Source organism: Diabrotica virgifera, chromosome 5 (genome assembly GCF_917563875.1).
Source record: "Diabrotica virgifera virgifera chromosome 5, PGI_DIABVI_V3a".
In the NCBI taxonomy this organism is placed as follows: Eukaryota; Metazoa; Arthropoda; class Insecta; order Coleoptera; family Chrysomelidae; genus Diabrotica; species Diabrotica virgifera.
The window spans coordinates 13,863,200-13,888,129 of NC_065447.1; the positions used below are offsets into that span (position 1 = coordinate 13,863,200).

General features: G+C 33.6%; 1 protein-coding gene across 1 annotated transcript in view; it reads right to left on the reverse strand.

Annotated features, from left to right (window-relative positions):
• Positions 1-24,930, reverse strand: part of LOC114326928 (probable sodium/potassium/calcium exchanger CG1090) — a 273,633-nt gene that overhangs the window by 53,323 nt on the left and 195,380 nt on the right. The window contains exon 4 of the mRNA XM_028275391.2: positions 12,123-12,201. Within this exon, the coding sequence (XP_028131192.1) occupies positions 12,123-12,201 (79 nt within the window). The remainder of the gene's footprint in view (positions 1-12,122; positions 12,202-24,930) is intronic.

The window sequence follows — 24,930 nt, forward strand, 5'->3', positions numbered from 1 at the left end:
ATACATAAAAGTTATTTTTACAATAAATAAGGCAATTGCAAAAAACGGCCATTTTGGACGTTTCGCAGGCTTTTTTGCAATAAAGTATTAAAAATATATATATAAAGTATATAAAAATCTTTAAAAATTGCAAATTTAACAAATGAAAATCGTCATAAATAAAAAACCGCACAATATTTTTGGTCACATTTTAGTATAAGTTATTCCTGGCATCGTCCTTTACAACACCTGATAGGTTTCAAAAATTCCTGAATTATATCACGTGTTTTCACCCACAGCCTGGGGTAGAATCGAATTAAATCTAAAGCTGTCTTTCCTTATTTTATTTTACTCATATTTGAGTACTAAGGATGCAGAATTCTGTTGGAATTTTTATTTAGATAAGTGGACAGATGATGAATGTATATTGTAGATTCTCCCATTGTCCGCTATTTATCGGCCTGTGTCTTTATAAATTTGTAAAAAGCTCAGGCAACAGATAGTTACCAAGGATTCTGCATTCCCGACCTATAGAGAATTTTCTCTGTGCCTTAGTATGGTATAACTAGACCCAAACCCAGAATCCAAAGTGAAAGTTATCCTCCAACACCAAATTGTTCTATATGGTCCACACAATGTTCAGAAAAAAGTCACACCATTTTGAGCGACGAGTTTGAGGGGGGGAAAGGGGGGAGAAATCGGTAAATTCGTAGTTTTTTAAGTTTGTCGTCAATATTTTTAAAACTATGCGATTTAGCATCAATAACCTTCTATACAAAAATGTTCTACATTAAATTTGAAATAAAAAAGGTCCTATGCATAATCCTTCTAAAATGAACGGTTCCAAAGTTACGGAGGTAGTAAAGTACAATTGGTCCAAAAAGGCCTAACCCAGATATCTAAAGTAAAAGTTTTCCTCCAACACCAAATTGTTCTATATGGTCCACATATTGTTCAGTAAAAAGTTACACCATTTTGAGCGTCCGGTTTGGGTGGGGGGAAATGGGGGAGATGTCGGTAATTTAGTAGTTTTTTTTACTATGCTTTAGCGTAAACAATGTTCTATACAAAAATAGTCTACATAAAATTTAAAACAAAAAGGTCCTATACATAATTGTTATAAAATCAGCGGTTCCAGAGTTACGGAGGGTAAAAAGTGGAGGTTTTCGATACTTTTTATATTATTTGGGCAATTTATAATATTACGAATGAAAGATATTATCTTTAACATGATTGTGTTTTGTAAATAAAATTTGTTATTTCAGTGGCCGATGGTATGTTAGTGATAAGCCCTTGAAGAAACGTCAACCTCACCACCCAAAATCATCATCAATTGCCCAAATGATATAAAAAGTATCGAAAACCTCCACTTTTCACCCTCCGTAACTCTGGAACCGTTGATTTTATAACAATTATGTATAGGACCTTTTATGTTTTAAATTTTATGTAGAACATTTTTGTATGGAACATTGTTTACCCTAAAGCATAGTTTTAGAAATATTGACGAAAAACGTAAAAAAACTACTAATTTGCCGACTTCTCCTCCATCTCTCTCCCAAACCGGACGCTCAAAATGGTGTAACATTTTAATGAACAAAATGAGGACCATATAGAAAAATTTGGTGTTGGAGGAAAACTTTTACTTTAGATATCTGGGTTAGGCCTTTTTGGACCAATTGTACTTTACTACCTCCGTAACTTTGGAACCGTTCATTTTAGAAGGATTATGCATAGGACCTTTTTTATTTCAAATTTAATGTAGAACATTTTTGTATATAAAGTTGTTCATGCTAAACCGCATAGTTTTATAAATATTGACGAAAAACCTAAAAAACTACAAATTTATCTATTTATTCCCCCTCTCCCCTCCCCCTAAACCGGACGCTCAAAATGGTGACTTTTTTCTGAATATTATGTGTTGGAGGTGTTAAAGAATAACTTTTACTTTGGATGTCTGGGTTATGCCATTATTTGGATCAATTGTATCATACTATCTAACAAAATTTTTTGTTTACTTATAGAAAATTTTTGTTTAAAAAAATTACTTGATTTTTGTTTTTTTAATACATTGAAAACTTTAAAATACACAATACTTAATCACCCCGTAATAGCATTCGTATACGATTTGCTAATAGTTAAAATTTATTAAAACTCCCTCTGCGTTGTAACCTAACTCTTTGACATTCCGAATCGATCCCATAAATTATTTTGTTTCATCTCTAAAGCCCCTCAAAACTATTTTGCTGAGCGAGTTCGCCTGTAAAGATTAAATGGCCAATATTTTCCAATTTTTCAAAACCCACACACGAACTATGGAATTTAATAAATCAGATCCTCAAACAGAAATGAACTGTTTGAAATCCCCGTATGTATCAAATCAATCAAATAGAAAATTGCATCAAACGGACAATGTTTGGGATTTATATCAAAATATTTGAATTGTTCATATAATCATATCAAATGTTTTTTGTTTTAAATTACGTTTTCCAATAATTAACCTTCATCGAATATATTTATTTACAAAAAATGCAATCAGCTATGGTCAACGTAATTTTACATAATATTCAATAAGTATAAATCAAAGAAATTAATTCTGTCGTTTACCTGAGCTTTCAGAATACTATTATATTCCTCAGTACATCGTCCTTTTTTTGAAAATGATTACAAGAGTCTTAAAAATGGTTTAACTGCTTCATTTGAGCAAGTCTACCACTTTCTGAAAATTTTCAGAGTGCAGGTTGAACGCGTTTCCTCACGCCCCACGCATAAACCTGTAGCTCTAGCGCGGTTAGGTTTTGTGATTGCAAAACTATAACTTTCAATTTTAATCAAAAGATTACGAATTAGAATACAATAAATTATTTTTGTCGGACAAAAAAGAGGGCACGATCGTCGAGTCCGACACCCGCAACAGGTCACTCTAGCGCGGTACAGTTTTGTTATTACAAAATTCTTAATTTTCAATTGAGAGTATTGTCAATTAGGGATGCCGGTTTTTGACAAAACACCGGTTTTCGGTTATACCGGTTTTTTTTTGCTTATGGTTTAACCTGGCGGTTATAACCGGCCAAAAAAAACCGGGTTTTGGAAAAACCGGTTTACGGTTTTTTTTAATCCAATAGGTTACAAAGTTACATATTTACAATACACTTTAGTTTGCGATACTCCATTCGACTCGATTTCAATATGATCAAAATTAGTACTATCGAAAGAACATGTATTACTTTTAACACGTTTGTGTATTTGTAGAATAGGTACATTTTAACTCATTTAATACTTCCTGTATTAGTGTATCGTTTTGAAAACGTAGCCAATTTCTTGGAGAATCGTATTCGTAATCAGTAATTCGATATTCATAGTCAGAGCATTATTTTTGGTAATCAGAAAAAGTCATTCACCCACTTTCAATGTCAAGAGTTAGGTGTGAAAAATAGATGCTTTTTGCGTCTAATTCAACCAGATCACTTATGTAAATATTATGATTACAAATAACTTTTCAAGGAAATATTATAATAAGACTTATTCATTTCTTCTGGCTGATGTGAGATTGCACTTTCAGTTTGCTTCTGTATTTTATAAAATAAAATAAAATTTGAATTATGGTTTTGTTTGGAATAATTACTTGAGAATAATAATTATGGATCCAAAATAATACCTAGGATCCAAAATAATACCTAACCTAATCCTAATCACCGTAAAAACCTAATAACCGGTTTTTACTTTAAAAAGAAAAAACCGGTTATAACCGGGACAAAAAACAACCAGTAACACCGGTTATTTCGAAGTAAAAAAACCGGTTTTACGTTTAAACCGGTAGGTTTTTCCCATCCCTATTGTCAATTAATTACTAAAGATTGTCAATTTCTTTTCCGACAAATTTACAGCCTTGTTTCTTTGGTCGGACAACGTAAATATGTTAGTTATGGCAGGTTATGTTCTGTGATTACAAAATTCATAATTTTAATTTTTTAACGTTCAAATAATGCATGTTTATTAAAAAAGTAATTGACCGACAAAAAAGTCGCAAACTTATAAAAACGAAATTCTTTTTAAACAGTGGTATACTTGTACTTTGTCGGTGTCGTCACAAATCACCTACCTCTAGTCTAGATGCTTCATGACAACGCTTTGTTTTAATATGAAGCGTCTAGTCTAGTAATTAGTTTATAAAAAGACTAAGTTTTCACTCTAATGGCATATAAAACAACATAATGCTATTCCACATCCCACCAGAATGAAAACAATGGGAACCTTCTCTGGTTACACCTCCGAGGCTTCTACAATTTGCATGCCATACGGATGTTGAGACTAAGGAAGATGAGGGAATTCTACAATTTACAATTCACATCCCATCTGCTCAGCGCGGTAAAGTTCCAACGAGAATGGTTCCCTTCATACTCCACACAGAGTAAATGTAAATCAAAAATGAATAACCATTTTCAATTTCGTTGCAAAACGAAAATACAGCCGAACCATATTCCAGTCCAATCAGAGAGTGCTGCAAGCACCTCTACCGGTTTCGAAACTTATTAGTCTCTCATCAGGAGGCACATATGCTGCTCTCCCTGATCCAACCAAAACAAACCCCAGCGTGCAGTCCCGGATTGCAACGAACGAAATGGCATAGATGCCCTAGCGGCAACTGCTAGCAAAAAGACTAAGTTTTCACTCTAATGGCATATAAAACAACATAATGCTATTCCACATCCCACCAGAATGAAAACAATGGGAACCTTCTCTGGTTACACCTCCGAGGCTTCTACAATTTGCAAGCCATACGGATGCTGAGACTAAGGAAGATGAGGGAATTCTACAATTTACAATTCACGTCCCATCTGCTCAGCGCGGTAAAGTTCCAACGAGAATGGTTCCCTTCATACTCCACACAGAGTAAATGTAAATCAAAAATGAATAACCATTTTCAATTTCGTTGCAAAACGAAAATACAGCCGAACCATATTCCAGTCCAATCAGAAAGTGCTGCAAGCACCTCTACCGGTTTCGAAACTTATTAGTCTCTCATCAGGAGGCATATATGCTGCTCTCCCTGATCCAACCAAAACAAACCCCAGCGTGCAGTCCCGGATTGCAACGAACGAAATGGCATAGATGCCCTAGCGGCAACTGCTAGCAAAAAGACTAAGTTTTCACTCTAATGGCATATAAAACAACATAATGCTATTCCACATCCCACCAGAATGAAAACAATGGGAACCTTCTCTGGTTACACCTCCGAGGCTTCTACAATTTGCAAGCCATACGGATGCTGAGACTAAGGAAGATGAGGGAATTCTACAATTTACAATTCACGTCCCATCTGCTCAGCGCGGTAAAGTTCCAACGAGAATGGTTCCCTTCATACTCCACACAGAGTAAATGTAAATCAAAAATGAATAACTATTTTCAATTTCGTTGCAAAACGAAAATACAGCCGAACCATATTCCAGTCCAATCAGAAAGTGCTGCAAGCACCTCTACCGGTTTCGAAACTTATTAGTCTCTCATCAGGAGGCATATATGCTGCTCTCCCTGATCCAACCAAAACAAACCCCAGCGTGCAGTCCCGGATTGCAACGAACGAAATGGCATAGATGCCCTAGCGGCAACTGCTAGCAAAAAGACTAAGTTTTCACTCTAATGGCATATAAAACAACATAATGCTATTCCACATCCCACCAGAATGAAAACAATGGGAACCTTCTCTGGTTACACCTCCGAGGCTTCTACAATTTGCAAGCCATACGGATGCTGAGACTAAGGAAGATGAGGGAATTCTACAATTTACAATTCACGTCCCATCTGCTCAGCGCGGTAAAGTTCCAACGAGAATATGGTTCGGCTGTATTTTCGTTTCACAACGAAATTGAAAATGGTTATTCATTTTTGATTTACATTTACGCTGTGTGGAGTATGAAGGGAACCATTCTCGTTGGAACTTTACCGCGCTGAGCAGATGGGACGTGAATTGTAAATTGTAGAATTCCCTCATCTTCCTTAGTCTCAGCATCCGTATGGCTTGCAAATTGTAGAAGCCTCGGAGGTGTAACCAGAGAAGGTTCCCATTGTTTTTATTCTGGTGGGATGTGGAATAGCATTATGTTGTTTTATATGCCATTAGAGTGAAAACTTAGTCTTTTTGCTAGCAGTTGCCGCTAGGGCATCTATGCCATTTCGTTCGTTGCAATCCGGGACTGCACGCTGGGGTTTGTTTTGGTTGGATCAGGGAGAGCAGCATATGTGCCTCCTGATGAGAGACTAATAAGTTTCGAAACCGGTAGAGGTGCTTGCAGCACTCTCTGATTGGACTGGAATATGGTTCGGCTGTATTTTCTTTTTGCAACGAAATTGAAAATGGTTATTCATTTTTGATTTACATTTACTCTGTGTGGAGTATGAAGGGAACCATTCTCGTTGGAACTTTACCGCGCTGAGCAGATGGGACGTGAATTGTAAATTGTAGAATTCCCTCATCTTCCTTAGTCTCAACATCCGTATGGCATGCAAATTGTAGAAGCCTCGGAGGTGTAACCAGAGAAGGTTCCCATTGTTTTCATTCTGGTGGGATGTGGAATAGCATTATGTTGTTTTATATGCCATTAGAGTGAAAACTTAGTCTTTTTGCTAGCAGTTGCCGCTAGGGCATCTATGCCATTTCGTTCGTTGCAATCCGGGACTGCACGCTGGGGTTTGTTTTGGTTGGATCAGGGAGAGCAGCATATGTGCCTCCCGATGAGAGACTAATAAGTTTCGAAACCGGTAGAGGTGCTTGCAGCACTCTCTGATTGGACTGGAATATGGTTCGGCTGTATTTTCGTTTTGCAACGAAATTGAAAATGGTTATTCATTTTTAATTAGTTTATGTTTACATTCGGTTTTTATACATTTTCTGACATTCTAGATGTCAGTAGACATAAAAGTAAACAGTGCAACAAGTGAAGAGTCCATAGCTGTATTAGCTCAATGTATCTAGTAGTGTGGTAATTAGGGTATAAACAGTTTTAAAATTAATTGTCGGACTGGCTATCTGATACCCAATTTTTGTCAGACAGTGGATAAAGGACCCTCCCATCTATCACTTGGTATTCATGTCCGAAATTTTGTAATCACAAAACATAACCTGCCATAATTAACATATTTACGTTATCCGACCAAAGAAACAAGGCTGTAAATTAGTCGGAAAAGAAATCGACAATCTTTAGAAATTGACAATACTTTCAATTGAAAATTAAGAGATTTGTCATAACAAAACTGTACCACGCTAGAGTGACATTTTGCGGGTGTCGGACTCGACGATCTCTTTTTTGTCCGACAAAAATAATTTATTTTATTTTAACGTATAATCTTTTGACTAATATTAAAAATTATTGTTTTGCAATCACAAAACTTAAGCGCGCTAGAGTTACAGGTTTAGGCGTGGGGCGTGGTGAATCTGAAATCGTCCAACCTGCACTCTGAAATTTTTAAGGAAGTGGTAAACTCTCTTAAACGAAGCAATTGAAACCAATCTTAAGGATTTTTGTAATCATTTTGGAATAAAGGACGATGTACAATGGACTATTAGGGCACTCGCAAACACAGCCACTTGTGGTCGCTACCGGAGGTTGCCACAAACTGCGTTCCCGGTAGCCTTCGAGCGACAAGCTATGGTGGAGGCCGGTTCTCGCTACTTGAAGTCGGTGGCGACTACAAGTGGCTGTGTTTGCGGGCGCCCTTAGACTAGGGCCGAAGCCTTTGGAAATGGTAAAAAGTGAACAAAAATAGTATCATCATGAAACGTATCGAAAAGGGAAGAAAATATAACAAAAACAATAAACAAAAAATAATTTATGATAATCTGAGGTCGGGAAGCGTAAGGGAAAAATTTTTAAGTATAAAAAAATGATTTATCTTGATTTCCGACAACATCAAGTCTTATGTGATACGTTAAATGACAAAGTTGTAGGTTTTTAAAATATCTACAACTTTGTTATTTCCTCTTTTTTTGACATAGCCTCAAAAATTATGCGAACAGTTCAAATAACTGAGTTTTTGGTTTATTATTTTTATCTTTCAGAAAAAAAATTTCACGAAATTTGGTGTAAACTTATCTTTTTATGTCCCAAATATGCTACAATTTTTTTATTGAAAATATTTTTTTTCCGCTTATATTCTGATTTAACATAAAAAGCACCGTATTTTTCAATCGAAAATTCTCGAGTCAAAATATCTGCTTTAAAATAAATACGTTTCTTAAAATATATAAAATACGCTCGGCTTTTGTTCCTTAAAATCTCTATTTTCTGATCATATGAAAATATACATTAATACGGCGAATTTTCTCAAAACATGCAACACAGTGGAAAAAATCTTACATTTAATTTCCAATCTATATGCTTTTTCTGTCGCGGCGTTTTCGGTATATTTCAAAAGATAAAATTTGGTCTGTTCAAAATAAATAAATAATCATTTCGTTGTAAAACGAGACAAGAGCCGTCTTATATTTCAGTTTGTTCAGAGAGCATCAAAAGCACCCTAACCGTTTCAAACCTTTTTAGGTTATCATCAGAGCATCATTTTAGTTATCATCAAAACAGGTTAGAACACTGGCTGGAGAAAAATCAATTATTATCAGCAGTCCAATATGCATTCAGATGAGGACGTTCAACTCAAGAAGTTACAACATCATTTGTTACTGATGTACAATTAGCATTTACTCGTAACAACTCAATATCCTGCCTATTTTTAGACATTAAGGGAGCATATGATGTAGTTAATCTAGACATATTGACAGATAAATTATACGCCATAGGAATTCCAGAAGGGGTTATTGCGAACTTAATGAAGTTATACCGTGATAGAAAAGTGTATTTAAATATAAATGGAGTGATAGGTACGCCCAAATCAACATCAATTGGATTGCCTCAAGGAAGTATTTTAAGTCCATTATTGTTTATTCTGTACACTGCTGATGTTACTAGTTCTATTACCGAAGAAACTAGAATACTTCAGTACGTAGACGACTTTTGCATTTATACGGAAAAGGAGTCTATCGAAGCTTCAATCAATGCATTAGAAAACGCCACATAAAGAATTGCCGAATGGTCACAAAGAAATGGATTCAGCATCTCTCAAGATAAATCAGTCATGTGTTCATTTACGAGAAGACGTTATCAACCACCAAACCAAATTAATATAGGACCTTTCACATTCCCATATAAAACATCTGTTAAATACCTTGGCATAATTTTGAATCAAAAGTTCTCTTGGAAAGAACATATTCATCATTTGTCAAAAAAATGTGAAAACGCAATAAATGTACTAAGAGCTTTTAGCCACACAAAGTGGGGAGCCGATCCAAATATATCACTAATCTTCTATAGAGCACTAATACGTTCAGTGATTGACTATGGTTGTATTTTATATGGAAATGCAAATTTAACTCAATTGGAGATATTGGAAAAAATAAAAAATAAGTGTTTACGACTTTGTCTTGGGTGTATACAAAACACACCAACACATATTTTAGAAATTGAAGCAGCAGAGCCTCTTTTGCATCTTAGACGACAATTTTTGTGTGATGTTTTTATATCAAAACTCCTAGCACAGAAAAGATCTGAGAAAATACAAAACCTCAATTCAAAAATAGATAGTCCCTTCTGGCGACGTAAAATTCATCCCAAAGTAATAAGCAGTTATCAGCTATTAATCCAATTTAATAGCGAGGTTTACAGAAATGACATCCTTCCCTTTTATAATTGTGATTATAACCTATTAGAACTACAAATTCCTTATTATTATCTTAATATTGAACCACATGTTAATCAATTTAACATAAATACGTTTGTTGAGCAAACAATTCTGAAAAGATGGCCGGAGTCCGATTGTATTTATACAGATGGATCCAAATTCGCTGAGTCAACTGGATGCGCCTTTTACCATTCAAATGAAAATCTATCCAAAAAATTTAAACTTTCAAATCAAATGTCTAGTTATACTGCTGAGCTCATCGCAATTCTTCAAGCTTTGAGGTATATTAATATCCATCACCAGAATAAGTTTGTTATATTAACAGATAGCAAAAGTTCGGTAGACACAATAGTACCATTCAAATGAAAATCTATCCAAAAAATTTAAACTTTCAAATCAAATGTCTAGTTATACTGCTGAGCTCATCGCAATTCTTCAAGCTTTGAGGTATATTAATATCCATCACCAGAATAAGTTTGTTATATTAACAGATAGCAAAAGTTCGGTAGACACAATAGTACAAACTAAATTATCAAGTACTTCATCAGTAGTAATTATAAAAATTTTAGAAACAATCCAGTTACTTACGAATACAGGTAAACAAATTTCTTTGGTTTGGATTAAGGCTCATTATGGAATTAACGGAAATGAAATAGTGGATAGACTTGCCAAGGATGCTACTACAACAGGGGAAACGATAGAAGAACCATTAATGCCAGTCACTGATCTACGACAATGGTTTAAGAAAAAACAAATGGAGCAATGGCAACTGGAATATGATATCTCTCTTAAAGGTGTACGATTTCATGATACCCAACCAAAAATTATAGAAAACCGTGGTTTAACGACATTACAAATCGGCACTTCATTAAAACCTTAAATAGAGCAAGGAACAAACATGGTTTATATCCAGTTCACAAAAATAAACTAGGGTTGGCCACTTCTCAAAACTGCACTTGCGGGGAGTTGGGTACTTACGAGCATGTGATTTTCGATTGCGCAAACTTCCAGATGCTGAATCAACAGTTATATAAGAATCTACAAACAGTAGGAGTTACTCTCCCCACCAATTTAAATTCCATTTTATGTACACGAAATATAAATTTGTATAAAATTGTTTATAACCACTTAAAAAATATGAAAATTGATATTTAAAAAAAATATATATATAAAAAAAATTCAAAAAAAATATATATAAAAAAAACAAAAAAAAAGAAAAAGAAAAATAAAAAAAAGAAATAAATATTAAAAAACAATAAAAAAACAAAATAAAAAAAAAACAAAAAAAAAGCAAAAAAAAAATCACAAAGAAGGCCTAAACCTCCGCGAGGATGAGTCGCGCGAAAAAAAAATAATATCAATTAGTGGTTTAGTATAAGTATTTAGTAATAGTGTTTTATTAGTATGTATTTTTAATGTAATGTATGTAATATATGTTTGTAATTATTAAAATATAATGTATATCAGTTAAAATTAGGAAATTGTGTCTATGAAAATAAAAAAAATTTGAGCTGGCCAATTGGTTCAAACCAAGGTCATAAATCTAAACACACACACACACACATCATCAGAGCATAAAAATACCAGCTTTTTAAATAAAAATTAAAGGTTGTAGGCTATAATGTAGCTATAGGAATAGTAGGTTAGCTTTCTTCACATCTACGACAACGATATGCGTGTTGTAATAATCATACATTTTGTACCCGAGCCTTTTCTAAAAGTTATACCTGTACCATAAAGTTTTTTTTCATTGAATGTAGGTTACAGAAAAAGAAACTGTTAATCTGTCGCTCTCTCTTTATGTCCTGTTTGATGATTTAATCCCAAAGGTTTATGCAAATTCCCTAGAAATCGTTTAGATGCGACCCGAAAACAAGAACTTTTTGGGACATGTCATAAAGAGAAAATTTAGTTTGTGAATGTATGTATACTGATAATATCTCGCAGTGAATGGGGTTTCAAACTTCGATTCGTTTATCCATTAACAACAAACGGAGATTTTTGTGTTGATGGTTGCGTCTGGATAACAGAAAATACAGGAAATAATAAACAGTACTAACACCTGTACTAAAAATGTTCAAATTTACGATGGGGAAATAAATTTTTGCGACGATAAAAGTACAGTATGCGGCAAAATAAACAGTACTGAAAGGAATATTGAAATGTTTATGATTATTTATATATCCATTATACATGACATAGCCTTGCAAACATTATTCACGACGAGGCACGTTCCCGATAAAACAGATGTTAAAGATGCCCCCGGCATTCAAATTTTTTTTTAAGTCTACTCCGCAATTCCGGAATGTCAGACGGATATAAGATCCCCATAATAATGGCGCAATATTAATTCTATAAAGATTTATCCATTTGTCTATGCTATTAATAAGTTTAATTGCAAAAATACAAATACGAACCTGTTTTATGGCCGGGGGGGTACAATCATCGGTGTCATTTGAAGATGGCTTATTCGTTGTTGGTTTTTCGGTTGTGGTGCTACAACAAAAAACATAATTTAATTTAAAATTACTTTTATATATATACACACCGGTATTTTAGGCGTTAACGCCCTTCCGGTAGGGATCTATGGGGGAGTATCACCGAGCCGCAAGCCCTTATCCCTTGCCGTACTGCTCCCTCATAGGCCGATCAGACGCCCGCATATTCCAGTCTAAGAGCCAGATTCATATTTAGAATTTTATACTGACGCGTTAGCCTTCTTTGTTTTTCCGATGTCGTGGCTGGGCTTGAACTCACATTCATCACGGCGGCGAAGTGAAGTGCTGTTAGCCGCTAGTCGCACTGAGCTATCCGATCGACAATTTTTTTTGCATTTAAAATTACTTTTATGCAATCGTATAATTTTATACATACATAGATGTAACATTCTAACTCTTTTGTTTTCTAAGTTTCTCCACCAAAATTTTAAGTCGAATCCACCAATTTTTAAACACTTGCTGGGATAAACCTTTCATGATGATAATGGTGTTAAATCAGGTTGTGCAAACACCCACAAATAATAATCATGTCGTCATCCCTAGTCAATTTTTCCTGCCTAGGATGATCTCAGAGTTGAAGGTGAATACACCGAATATGTGAAGATCATGCGTGGAGTGAGGCATGGCTGTATTTTGTCTCCCCTAATCTTCAATCTCTACCCTGAAAGAATATTTATCGAAACTACACGAAAACTGAAAAAGGTATTCTACTAAATGGGTACCGGCTACATCAGATATGCAGATACCATAGTATTTGCGGACAACTTAGAAGACCTACAAGTCCTTACGAACAAAATCACGTATTGCAGTCAAAAATATGGACTTACTATAAACGTAAAGAAGGCAAAACTTATAGTACGTTCTTTAACGCTAAAATATTGCAAAACCTCTAAATTTTAAAGAACCGCTTGGATTGACATGAAATTTGGCATACACATAGCTAACAATTCAAAGAAAAAAAGTGATATTGTGCCAATGTGTACTTTTGCCCTGGGGGTGAGTTTCACCCCTTCTCGGGGGTGAAAAATTATATTTCCAAAATAAGTTCGGAATTCTATAAACTGACTAATTCTAAGCAACTTTTGTTCTATAGAGTTTTTTTACCAAGTCAATACTTTTTGAGTTATTTTCGAGTAAATTTGTTCATTTTTAAACGAAATAGTTTTTATTGTTAATAGTTAATAGTTAATAGTTAATAGTTAAACGTTTTTAGACGGTTTTTCGCAAATAACTCAAAAAGTAAGTATTTTGTCGAAAAAAATATTCTTAATAAAATATAGTTTATAAAAAAATGAAAAAATGGTGCATATAGACCCAGTACAAGCAAAGTGATAGCTAATGAAAAGTAGGTTCTTATTCGTCAAATTCCAAATCAAATATTTCATCGAGAAATAACCAAATAACGGAACACTTTTCGGGCAACACTCATTTTAACTTTTTTAAAGTGTTTAAAAAAACGTTTATTTTTGTTTTTTAAAAAAACTTCTAACCTTAAAAGTAAGTGAGTTATGCTCAAAATGTTGTTGGTACCTTTTATTTTTTGGTAAAAAGAATCGCGAAAAGTACCCCCTAATTAGCATATAAAATAAAATTAATCGTTACCGCTTCACAAGTTACTTTACTTATTTATTCTTTATACGATCTGTAAGTCTCAGCGGTTTAAAGTGCTTATTCTTGAAAAGGCTGTAGTTAAAATGGCTTGAACGATTCACTAATCCCGAGTGTATGCAAACTTTGAACAGCCATAGCATAACCGATTTTTGTCTAACAGGAAAACAAAAATTCCAAAATATTCAGTAAAGCAACACGTACATTTTATTACTTCTTGAGGTTTTTGGTATTACTAATAATTTTTAAGTTATTTTGAAAAAGAGCATTGTTTTCAAAATTAAAAATTTTATTTTAAAACCGTTTTGTTTTCAAAAATAAGCACGTTGAATCTGTGAAACTTACAGATTATATAGATACAACATAATTAAAGCAACTTGTGAAGCGGTAACGATTAATTCTATTTAAGTTGTTAATTAGGGGGCAATTTTCCCGATGTTTTATGCCAAATCAAAACGGGCCAACTGTATTTTGAGCGTAACTTGCTCACATTTGATGCCAGAATATTTTTTATAAAAATGGACATAAAGCTTTTTAAAAACTATTTAAAAAAGTTGTAATGAGTTTTTTCCAAAAAGTGCTTCATGTTTTGGTTATTTCACGTTGAAATATATTTATTTGAAGTTTGGCGAATATGAACCTATTTTTCTTTAGCTACTACAACTCTGCTTCTACTAGGTCTAGAGACTTCATTTATGCACCATTTTGTTCACTTTTTTACAAGCTATACTTTTGCTAACAACGGTTTTTCGATAAAATACTTACTTTTTGAATTATTTGCGAAAAATTGTTTAAAAATGTGTTTGTTTTGTTGAAAAATGAACATATTCACTCGAAAATAAGTCGAAAAGTATTAACTTAGTGAAAAACTGTATAGAATAAAAGTTGCTTAGAATTAGGCATTTTATCGAATTTCGGACTTATTTTGAACGTATGTTTTTCACCCCCGAGAAGGGGAGAACTCACCTCCAGAGCAAAAGCACACATCGACACAATATCACTTTTTTTCTTTGACATGTTGGCTATGCGTATGCCAAATTTTATGTCAATCCAAACAGTTCTTTAAAATTTACAGCAAAAACCGTCCAAGAATGTACTATTATGATTATTAGCAAGAAAAAGATAACAGAAGGTTAACTACGTCAACCCAACTCCTGTAGGAAGAGTGAAGCACTACAGCTAAAATTTCATATAAGTCCTCGTACTTGCCATCCTGCAAGGACAAATATTTGGAAAGCGGGTTCCAGGAAGAAGAAGAATATCCTGGTTGAAGAATACTACAACCTGGTTCAACACAACATCTGCACAGCTTTTCCGTATTGCTGCAGATAAGATAAAGATTGCCATGAAGCACGAATACAGCAACTCGAGAAGGAACATAGAACCGGTCAGTCTAGACAGTTTTATAGGGACCTAAAAACAATGACGGGCAACACGATCAACAGCCCAAGATTTATAAAAGACGATGCAGGAAAATTGCTCACAGACGACGAAGAGATAAGCCGTCAATGGAGAAAGTATTTTGACCAACTCTTAAATACAGAAAACCCCACAACGACAGGGCAACAAAGACAGTACCAGTTAGCCGAACCTGAAATACCAGGGCCCACACTAGCTGAAGTAAAGTCCGCAATTTCGTCCCTAAAAAACCATAAAGCACCAGGCCCAGACGGCATATAGGCGGAACTACTAAAAAAGTGGGAGAAAAACTACATCTTGAGATATATAATCTTATAAGAGAAGTCTGGAAAAGAAAAGAGATACCGAAACACTGGCATGAAAGCCATATAATACCTATTCACAAGAAGGGAGACAAACAAATATGTCGGAACTATAGAGGAATATCGGTAATTAATACAACATACAAGATTACAGTCGAACCCTCTTATTGTAATAGCTTTCGTGCCAAGCAAAATTATTCCTATAACCAGGATATTCTAATAACCGATCATTGGTGGCTAGTAGAAACGTTTCGGGACCTCAAATTTCTATTCTTTAAAGCGGGATATTCCTTTAACAGGTATTCTAATAAGCGGGTTCGACTGTATATCCATAATACTGTTTAGAAGACTAACTCCATACGCAGAGGAAATAATAGGCCACTACCAAAGCGGATTCAGACCGGGAAGGTCGACCATAGACCAGATCTTCGTCCTAGGCCAGGTGTTGGAAAAAAACTGGGAATTCAACCGCGATGTACACCAAACCTTCGTGGACTTTAAACAAGCTTACGATTCTGTTACCAGAGAAGCATTGTGGGAGACTGTGGTAGAAATGGGAGTACCTGGAAAGCTGGTACGATTAGCAAAGGTGAGCACGGAGAACGCTTCCGCACGAATCAGAATTGGCAGCACCACGTCGGAGGAATTTCTCATTGACACCGGGCTTAGACAAGGAGATCCTCTCGCCTCCCTGCTGTTTAACTTCGCACTGGAACATGCAGTAAGAAAAGCTCAGCCACAACTGACAAACGGATTTGCTGCCCAAGGATCAAAAATACTATTAGCCTTTGCGGATGACGTGGACACAATTGCACAATCCACGAGAAATGCAATAGAAGTTTTCACCCTATTCGAGAACGGAGCCAAGGAAGTTGGTCTTAAGGTCAACGAGGACAAGACCAAGTACATGGTGGTTACGAAGAATCCAAGACCAAGGGTTAGACAAAACGTAACAATTAATGAATACAATTTTGAAGTCGTCAAAGAATTTAAGTACCTGGGAGCGATCGTAAACGACAAAATTACTGGTACTTGAAAGAAAGATACTGCGGACTATCTATGGGCCTTGCAGAGAAGAGACAACAGGAGAATGGAGAAGAAGACACAATGATGAACTCCAGACAATATATGGAGATAAAAACATAGTACGCTACATTAAAGCAAACAAAATACGATGGGCGGGTCACGTGCTAAGATAACATTCGAGATAAGATAATAAGAACGCCACATTCTGGAAAAGGCCCGATGGAAAAAGGTCAGTTAGTGGCCCAAATAAGAGATGGAAGGACGCAGTAGCCAGTGATCTACGCAAAATGGGAGTAAAGCCATGGGAAATAGCTGCTAAGGACCGACAACAATGGAGGGAAATAGTAAACGCGGTCAAGACTCACATAGAGTTGTAGAGCCAAATGATGATGATGATGATGATGATGATGATGATGATGATGATGATGATGATGATGATCGTTAACATTCGTCACGGATAGACACATCAAGAAGAAGGATGGTGACCATGTGTCCAATAATTTACACGAATAAAAGATCCTTTATGCTACTGTTTTAAGAGGCAGACAAAGATACGAAGACAATTTTAATTAATATTGGATCGAAGCACATAATTTTAAATTGAAACACAATTGTATCTTGCAAAATTTAATTGCACTTTGATCAACCAACATGCAATAGCTTCATGAAACAGTACACCAAATAGTCTCCAATAGACGAGAAACCAAATACATAGGTAATTTTTCGATATTAATTTCGGTATTTCGACAATTCGATACTCGACTGTATGTCAAACCAAACGAATTTTTGAAAAGATAAACACGCCGTATTTCATATTATTGGGCTTTATTGAATACTCTAATTATTGGAACTGTTTCGAAAATGTACATCACGTTAATTAACTGTTACACTGGCACCGGTAATTAAAAGCAAATTGGAAACACATCATTAACTTGTCTGTAAGAGGATTAAAAAAAAGAAATATTGTGTTACAAATTTAAATGTAAAAAGGAAAAAAGGGCTTTCTGCAATGTCCAGCTTTTTGTACGTTTTGTACGATTCCATTATCCGCTTGTGTATTTGCACAACGAATCGTTCTGAATAGTTTATGTATTTTAAAACAATTTAAGAAAAATTATCTTAATTAAATACACAGCCCTGACAATTACTGTACATAATGTAGTTCGAAAAAGAGCTCATCTTTTACATAACTGGTAAATATGGACTGTTAGGGTCATGATGCAAGGTACAGAACAGAATTAATACAGAAGGAAAACGAATTTCATGGCTAAGGAATCTTCCACTCAACGAAAAAGATACGTAATATTAATAACAATGTTAATTCAGACAACAAAAGCAATACTTAAAATTTGACCAATTCTTAGTTTTATTGGAACAACAAAGCAATGTTCATCAATTCATTATTTTCGTTAGTTGATCCAATGTATTACGCTTATTAGTCCATTCTTTCACGGTTTTTGCTCTAAATTTTAAAGAACCGCTTGGATTGACATGAAATTTGGCATACCTATAGCTTACATGTCAAAGAAAAAAAGTGATATTGTGCCGATGTGTGCTTTTGCCCTGGGGGTGACTTTTACCCTCTCTTGGGGGTGAAAAAATATATGTCCAAAGTAAGTCCGGAAATGGGTAAACTGACTAATTTTAAGCAACTTTTGTTCTATAGAGCTTTTTTGCCAAGTCAACACTTTTCGAGTTATTTGCGAGTGAATATGACATTTTTAGACGGTTTTTCGCAAATAACTCAAAAAGTAAGTATTTTTTTGAAAAAACGTAAAATCAAAAACGTATAAGCAAAAATATAGCTTATAAAAAAGTAAAAAAAATGGTGTACGCGTTAGGTCTCTATATCTGGCAGAACCAGAGTTATAGCCAATGAAAAATAGATTCATATTCACCAAATTTTAAATAGAATATTTCGACGTGAAATATCCAAAAAATTAAGCACTTTTTGGGGAAAACTCATTATTACCTTTTTTAAATTGTTAAAAAAAGCTTTATTTCTGTTTTTACAAAAAGTTTCTAGCATTAAATTTAAGCAAGTTACGCTCAAAATAAAGTTGGTCCCTTTTGTTTTTGCAAAAAAAAAATCGGGAAGACCACCCCCTAATTAGCAACTTAAATGAAATTAATCGTTACCGCTCCACAAATTATTTTACTTATGTTGTGTTTATATGATCTGTAAGTTTCATCGATTCAAACTGCTTATTTTTGAAAAAATTTGGTTTCAAAATAAAATTTTTAAAAATTTAAATTTTGAAAATATGCTTTTTTTCAAAATAACTTAAAAATTGTTAGAGATACCAAAAATCTCGAAAAACAAAAAAAGTCAGATTTGCTTTTCTGAATATCATGTATTTTTTTGTTTTTCTGTTAGACAAAAATTGATTAAGATTTGATGTTTCTAAATTTGCATACATTCGTGATCAGTGACTCGTTCAACCCGTTTTAACTACAGCCGTTTCAATAATAAGGACTTTGAACCGATGAAACTTACAGATCATATAAACAATATATACACGAGTCAAGAAACTTGTGAAGTCGTAACGATTAAGTTCATTTAAGATAATATTTAGGGGGTGATTTTGTCGATTTTTTACCAAAGCCAAAATTTTATTTTGAGCGTAACTTGTTTAATTTTGATGCTAGACATTTTTTTTATAAAACAAAAATGAAGCTTTTTTTAAATACTTAAAATAAGTTGTAATGAGTTTTCCCCGAAATGTGCTTCATTTTTGGTTATTTCACGTCAAAGTATTCCATTTGGAATTTGACGAATATGAACCTATTTTTCATTAGCTATAACTCTGCTTCTACTAGGTGTAGAGACGTGATATATACACCATTTTTTTAAAATTTTTACAGGTTATATTTTTGCTAGAAATGTTTTTTCGACAAAATACTTACTATTTGAGTTATTTGCGAAAAACCGTCTAAAAGCGTGGTTACTTTGTTGAAAAAATGAACATATTCACTGCCAAATAACTCGAAAAGTATTGACTTAGTGAAAAAACTCTATAGAACAAAAGTTACTTAAAATTAGCCAGTTTATCCATTTCCTGACTTTCTTTGGACGAATATTTTTTCACCCCCAAGAGGGGGTGAAAACCACCCCCAGGGCAAAAGCACATATCGGCACAATATCACTTTTTTTCTTTGACTTACTAGCTATGTGTATGCCAAATTTCATGTCAATCCAAGCGGTTCTTTAAAATTTAGAGATTTTGCAATATTTAACCGTTAAAGAACGGACTATATTGAATGGATGAACATCCATTTATTAAAATTACGAACACTGTTCACTGAGCCAAAGAACACTATTCATTTCGTTTAATTTTGACATAGTATATTAGCTCGATCAGCGAACACAATTTTACGAAAACCTCCAAAAAAAAAAGGAAGGATGAAAATTTGGGAATAGGTAGTTGAAACTGTCTATTATTATATTAGAAAAAATTTACAATTCTACATCCCCTCCATTTTACAAAAATTGGGAAATACGGGGTGAAAAATATTTTCTCGGGAGTGAAAAAATATACGTTCAAAATAGGCCCCGAATTTGATAAAATGACTAATCGACGGTTAAACTGCAAAACCTTGTAAGTCGATTTTTGGTTCGTTATGATTTTTATACTTTGTTGGTTTATCATTTTACATATCTTTTAAAATATGAAAGCTTGTAAGTCAATATTAAAATTTAATGGTACTAGTTAAATTTTAATTTGTAATCAAATTCGTAAAACGATATGTGTATCCTTCATTACTATAATTATGCGAAACCTTGATCATGGTTAATATGTAGGACAAATTAGAAGCCTTCGAGATGTGTTATATACAGGGTGTCCCGGAAAATAGTGGGTTCCTTAAAGATATAGGTAGAGGGCACCATGTAAAGCAAAAAACTCTCAAAACATTTTTTTCTAAATGCAATCGTTTGACCAAAAAATTAAAATACATTTTGGTATGCAAATTAAAATCTGGCAACTCTGTGAGATACGAAAATTTAAACGTAGACTTCTTTTTAGGAAACATACAACAGATAGTTTGGAAGAATCCTGTTTAGTCTCAATGCCGAAAATGTTTTCGAATCGTGAGTTCATTACCTATTATGTTATTGTTGATTAGTTATGGCAGATCACTAAATGGAGAGGCTTACTATAATTTCGTTCAAAATGTTTTGCCGTTTTTCTCGTCGTTATGAGTAAATGTGTTCGTAAAAGTGTAATAATTATTTTCAAGTAAGTACAACTTAATTACTTTAGTTCACAAGTAAACAAATTACTGACACATTATCAATCTGGTGTATTAGTCCAGATAAATAAGGTTTTTGTCTGGACACTTGAGCAGCCAGGTTGTAAATGGGTTTTTTGGGTACCATATACCTAATACATTATAAATACAAAAATGGCCGTCGCAGTTCGGACGAGAAATTTAGTTATTAACAAATAAGGGTCAAAAATGGCAATTCTTTCGTTTAAATCGCTACAGGTAAAAATAGGATAATCAAATATCTTATCTATAATATTCTTCTTTTAGTAGAGGAAAAATGGCACTTTTTGAATTTTGTTCCGATCATTTCTTGCTTCGGAAATTGCAAAATAAAACTAAAATTTCGAAAATAAAAAATTGCTATAACTTTTGCCAAAATGACCTTAAGACTTTCATATTGCATGCAAACAGTCCATATAGTGCACACAAAATTTTAGGACGATTCGTCAGTTAGCTTAAATTTTATTCAATTTTTTTATCCCAAAGAACTTTTTTGGCAATGTAATTGTTCAGAAAATAATAATGATATAGCAATTGTGTGGAAACCACATGAAAGAAGAATAGTTATAGTTTCAAAGTATTGAAAAAAATCATTAAGAAGTCGTTTTTATTACTCCGAAAACATTTTACTAAAGTAGAGTCATTTTTGGCTTATAAACAATTTGAATAGCTTTGTTAATATTGACTATAGAGTAAATCTACTTTAAAATTTCAAAAGCTAGTATTTCTACACGAATTTTCAAAGAAAAAAGATTTGCCTAGGTTATTTAGGGTCAAAGTTAGCCCCTTTTATTATTTAATTCACACTTACTTCTATATACATAAAATTCTCCTGTAACAGTGTTAGTTACCATACTACTCCGAAACGGCTTGACCGATTTTTATGAAATTTACACGGATATCCTATAGGACTAAGAATAGGTTATAATCTATTTTTCATACCCAAAAGTTATAAGGGGGGTTGCCCCCCTGATATTTTTTTTTATTTTTTTGGACAAAATTGTCTACGCTAATTTTGTATGATGTAAAATTAAAAATATATATACAACCCTTAATTTTCACTCTTCTACTAATAACCCCTATTTGCTAATAGCCATTTATATATTTACATCTAAAAAATTCTCCTGTCACAGTTTTAGTTGCCATACTCTTCCGAGACCGCTTGACCGATTTTTATGAAATTATATATGTATATTCGAAAGGTCTTAAAATCGGTTGTAATCTATTTTTCACATCCCTGAGTGATAAGGGGGGTTCCCCCTAACATTTTGTAATGTTAAGTGGGGATATGTGTACATAACTTACTCTATAAGACTACGAGTACATAAAAATTAAAAAAATTATGATCAAAATCCATCAACAAGCTCTGGAGATATTAATCACAGCATGTGTTTGAAGAATCAATTTCATTTTTTGAGTTTACGGATTTTAATAATTCCCCTCCTCCGATCACGAATCGATTTCATTAGGACGTAATTTTTAAAGCTTTATTAACAACTCTGTTGAGGTTCGAAGCTTACTTAAACTTTTACACATAAACCATAAACCTTCAACTTCAAAATTGCGCTAGTTAGGTTGCTTAGTTATTATAAACAAAGTAGCCGTCAATTAAATAAAAGAAGGTGGCTAACTTTGACCATAATTAACTTAGGCAACAAGTTTTTTTTGAAAATTCGTATAAAAACACCAACTTTCCAAATAACATTGTAGTTTTAGCCTACATTCAATATTAACAAAGTTATTCAAATTGTTTTTAAGCCAAAAATGACTCTGCTTTTTGAAAATGTTTCCGGAATGATAAAAATGACCTTTTTATGATTTTTTTTAAATACGTTGAAGGTATGACTATTCTTCTTTCATGAGGTTTTCACATAATTGCTATATCGTTATTATTTTCTGAACAATAACATTGCAAAAAGCTCTTTGGAATAAACAAATTGAATACAATTTAAACTAATTGACAAATCGTCTTAAAATTTTTTGTATATTATAAGGACTGTTTGACTCAACTTTTTGTGCAACATGAAAGTCTTAAGGTCATTTTCGGAAAAGTTATAGCAAATTTTTTATTTTCGCAATTTTAGTTTTATTTTGCAATTTCCGAAGCAACAAATGATGGGACCAAAATTAAAAAACTGCTATTTTAAACCTTTGCTCATCTACTAGAAGAAGAATACTATAAGTAAGATATTTAATTACCCTATTTTTACCTGCAGCGATTTAAACGAAAAAACTGCCATTTTTGACCCTTATTTGTTAATAACTAAAATTTTCGTCCGAACTGTGACGGGCTTTTTGTATTTATAATGTATTAGGTATATAGTACCCAAAAAACCCATTTGCAACCTGGCTGCTCAAGTGTCTCGAATAGTGTTGCCCAAATTCAAGACCAAGACGAGACTTAGAGAGTCTTGGTCTTGGTCTTGCGCCAATACACCTGGTCTTGGTCTTGGTCTTGGTCTTGCACTCTCGGTCTTGGTCTTGGTCTTGCAGCAAGAGTCTTGCAAGTCTCGCAGTTACCCATTAGCCTAGTGCTATTATTCTTTATTAAGCGCTACTTAAGTATTATAGTATTACAGTCGGTGTAAGAGAAAGTATTCGAAATTATGAAATAACAAATGTTATATTATTTGCTATATCATCATTTCGAATACGCCCTCTCTTTACACCGACTATAACACTACGCATAGACGCCATCCCCCTACGGCACCTTTAGAATCTGTACACTGTAACAGAGTAGGCACATTTTAATCTTGAATTAACATAGCCATAGTAATTACCAATAAAATTAATAAATGTTTAAACTGACATTGGGTAAGGTGTGATCCCACGATCGGCACGATCTAAGCAATACGTGCCAATGCTCTAACTAACTGAGCTATCCATGGCCCACGGGAGTCAGTTTCTTAATACACGTTTGCATTTAATAAGCTTACATGTGCCAAAACATGGTTAAAATACAAAAAACCAAATTAATGACATAAAGTTGACTGTATTTCAAAGACCATTATCTGTCTAGTATGGGATTGATCGACCCTCACCTTATATGAGATCGAATAAAAGACTTATACAATTTGCCATTTATTTAAATAAAAAATAAAATACAATACAAATTAAATTACAGAACAGTGCGCAATTGCTTTGACGTTACTGTTACTAAGACTTTATATTAATTTTTTTTACCAAGAATTAATACAAAATGCACATGGAAGGCAACAGTAAACACGGCAAAGAATCACGAAGAGTTGTAAGGCCATTGATGATGATGCCAATTCTTTATACCCGTTACTATCCAATACCCTAAGTAGGATATTGTTACTTTCCCTAGTCCAAGAGTCCAATACCCTACCGTTATTTCGTTACTTTAAATATTTCTGTATTTTGTTTATAGAGTAGCCGGAATTATCTGTTAATTTGTCTCGTTACTTTTGAATAACAAATACTAAAATGATTAAAGTAATTTACAAAAGCATGAAAATAGAGAATTCACCTGTAAATGAAGTAAATGAGAAAGTGTCAATGAAATTAATTTTAAACTGTTAATTTTTTGTTTGTAGTCTGCTGCGCGATTAAAAAGAATAATGAGTTTAAATTTCTTTATCAAAGATAAGCATACCGAAATAACCGAAAACTAAATAGGTAACATAATCTGTTTCGCAATTAACAGACCTGTGTCTGTTAGGCATGTCTTGGTGTCATAAACGCCGAAAGATATGCATATCAAAGAAAGAAACTTATTGTTTATTGTTCATTATGTTAAAATATAATAGAAATAGACTGTTGTTTGATATTTAGTCGAAAATAGCCGCGCATTTTCAGCAAATTTTGGTGTGTAACCGATATCGCACACTGCACACTCAGCACAAACAATGTTAGTCTATAGGCCGATAAAATTTGTAATATAATGTATTTATTATATTTTTTGTTATCTAAGCTGAGATGACATAATATTTTTAAAATGTTGTGGCGGCTATTATCAAAATCTGGACAATTAATTTCAGAGTGAAGAAATAATCTTCTGCTTTAGCAGAATGCTCAAAATGTTTTATTTTTTCATTGATCTATGAGTACGTATAAAATGTGTAAATATTCTTTTAATCGAT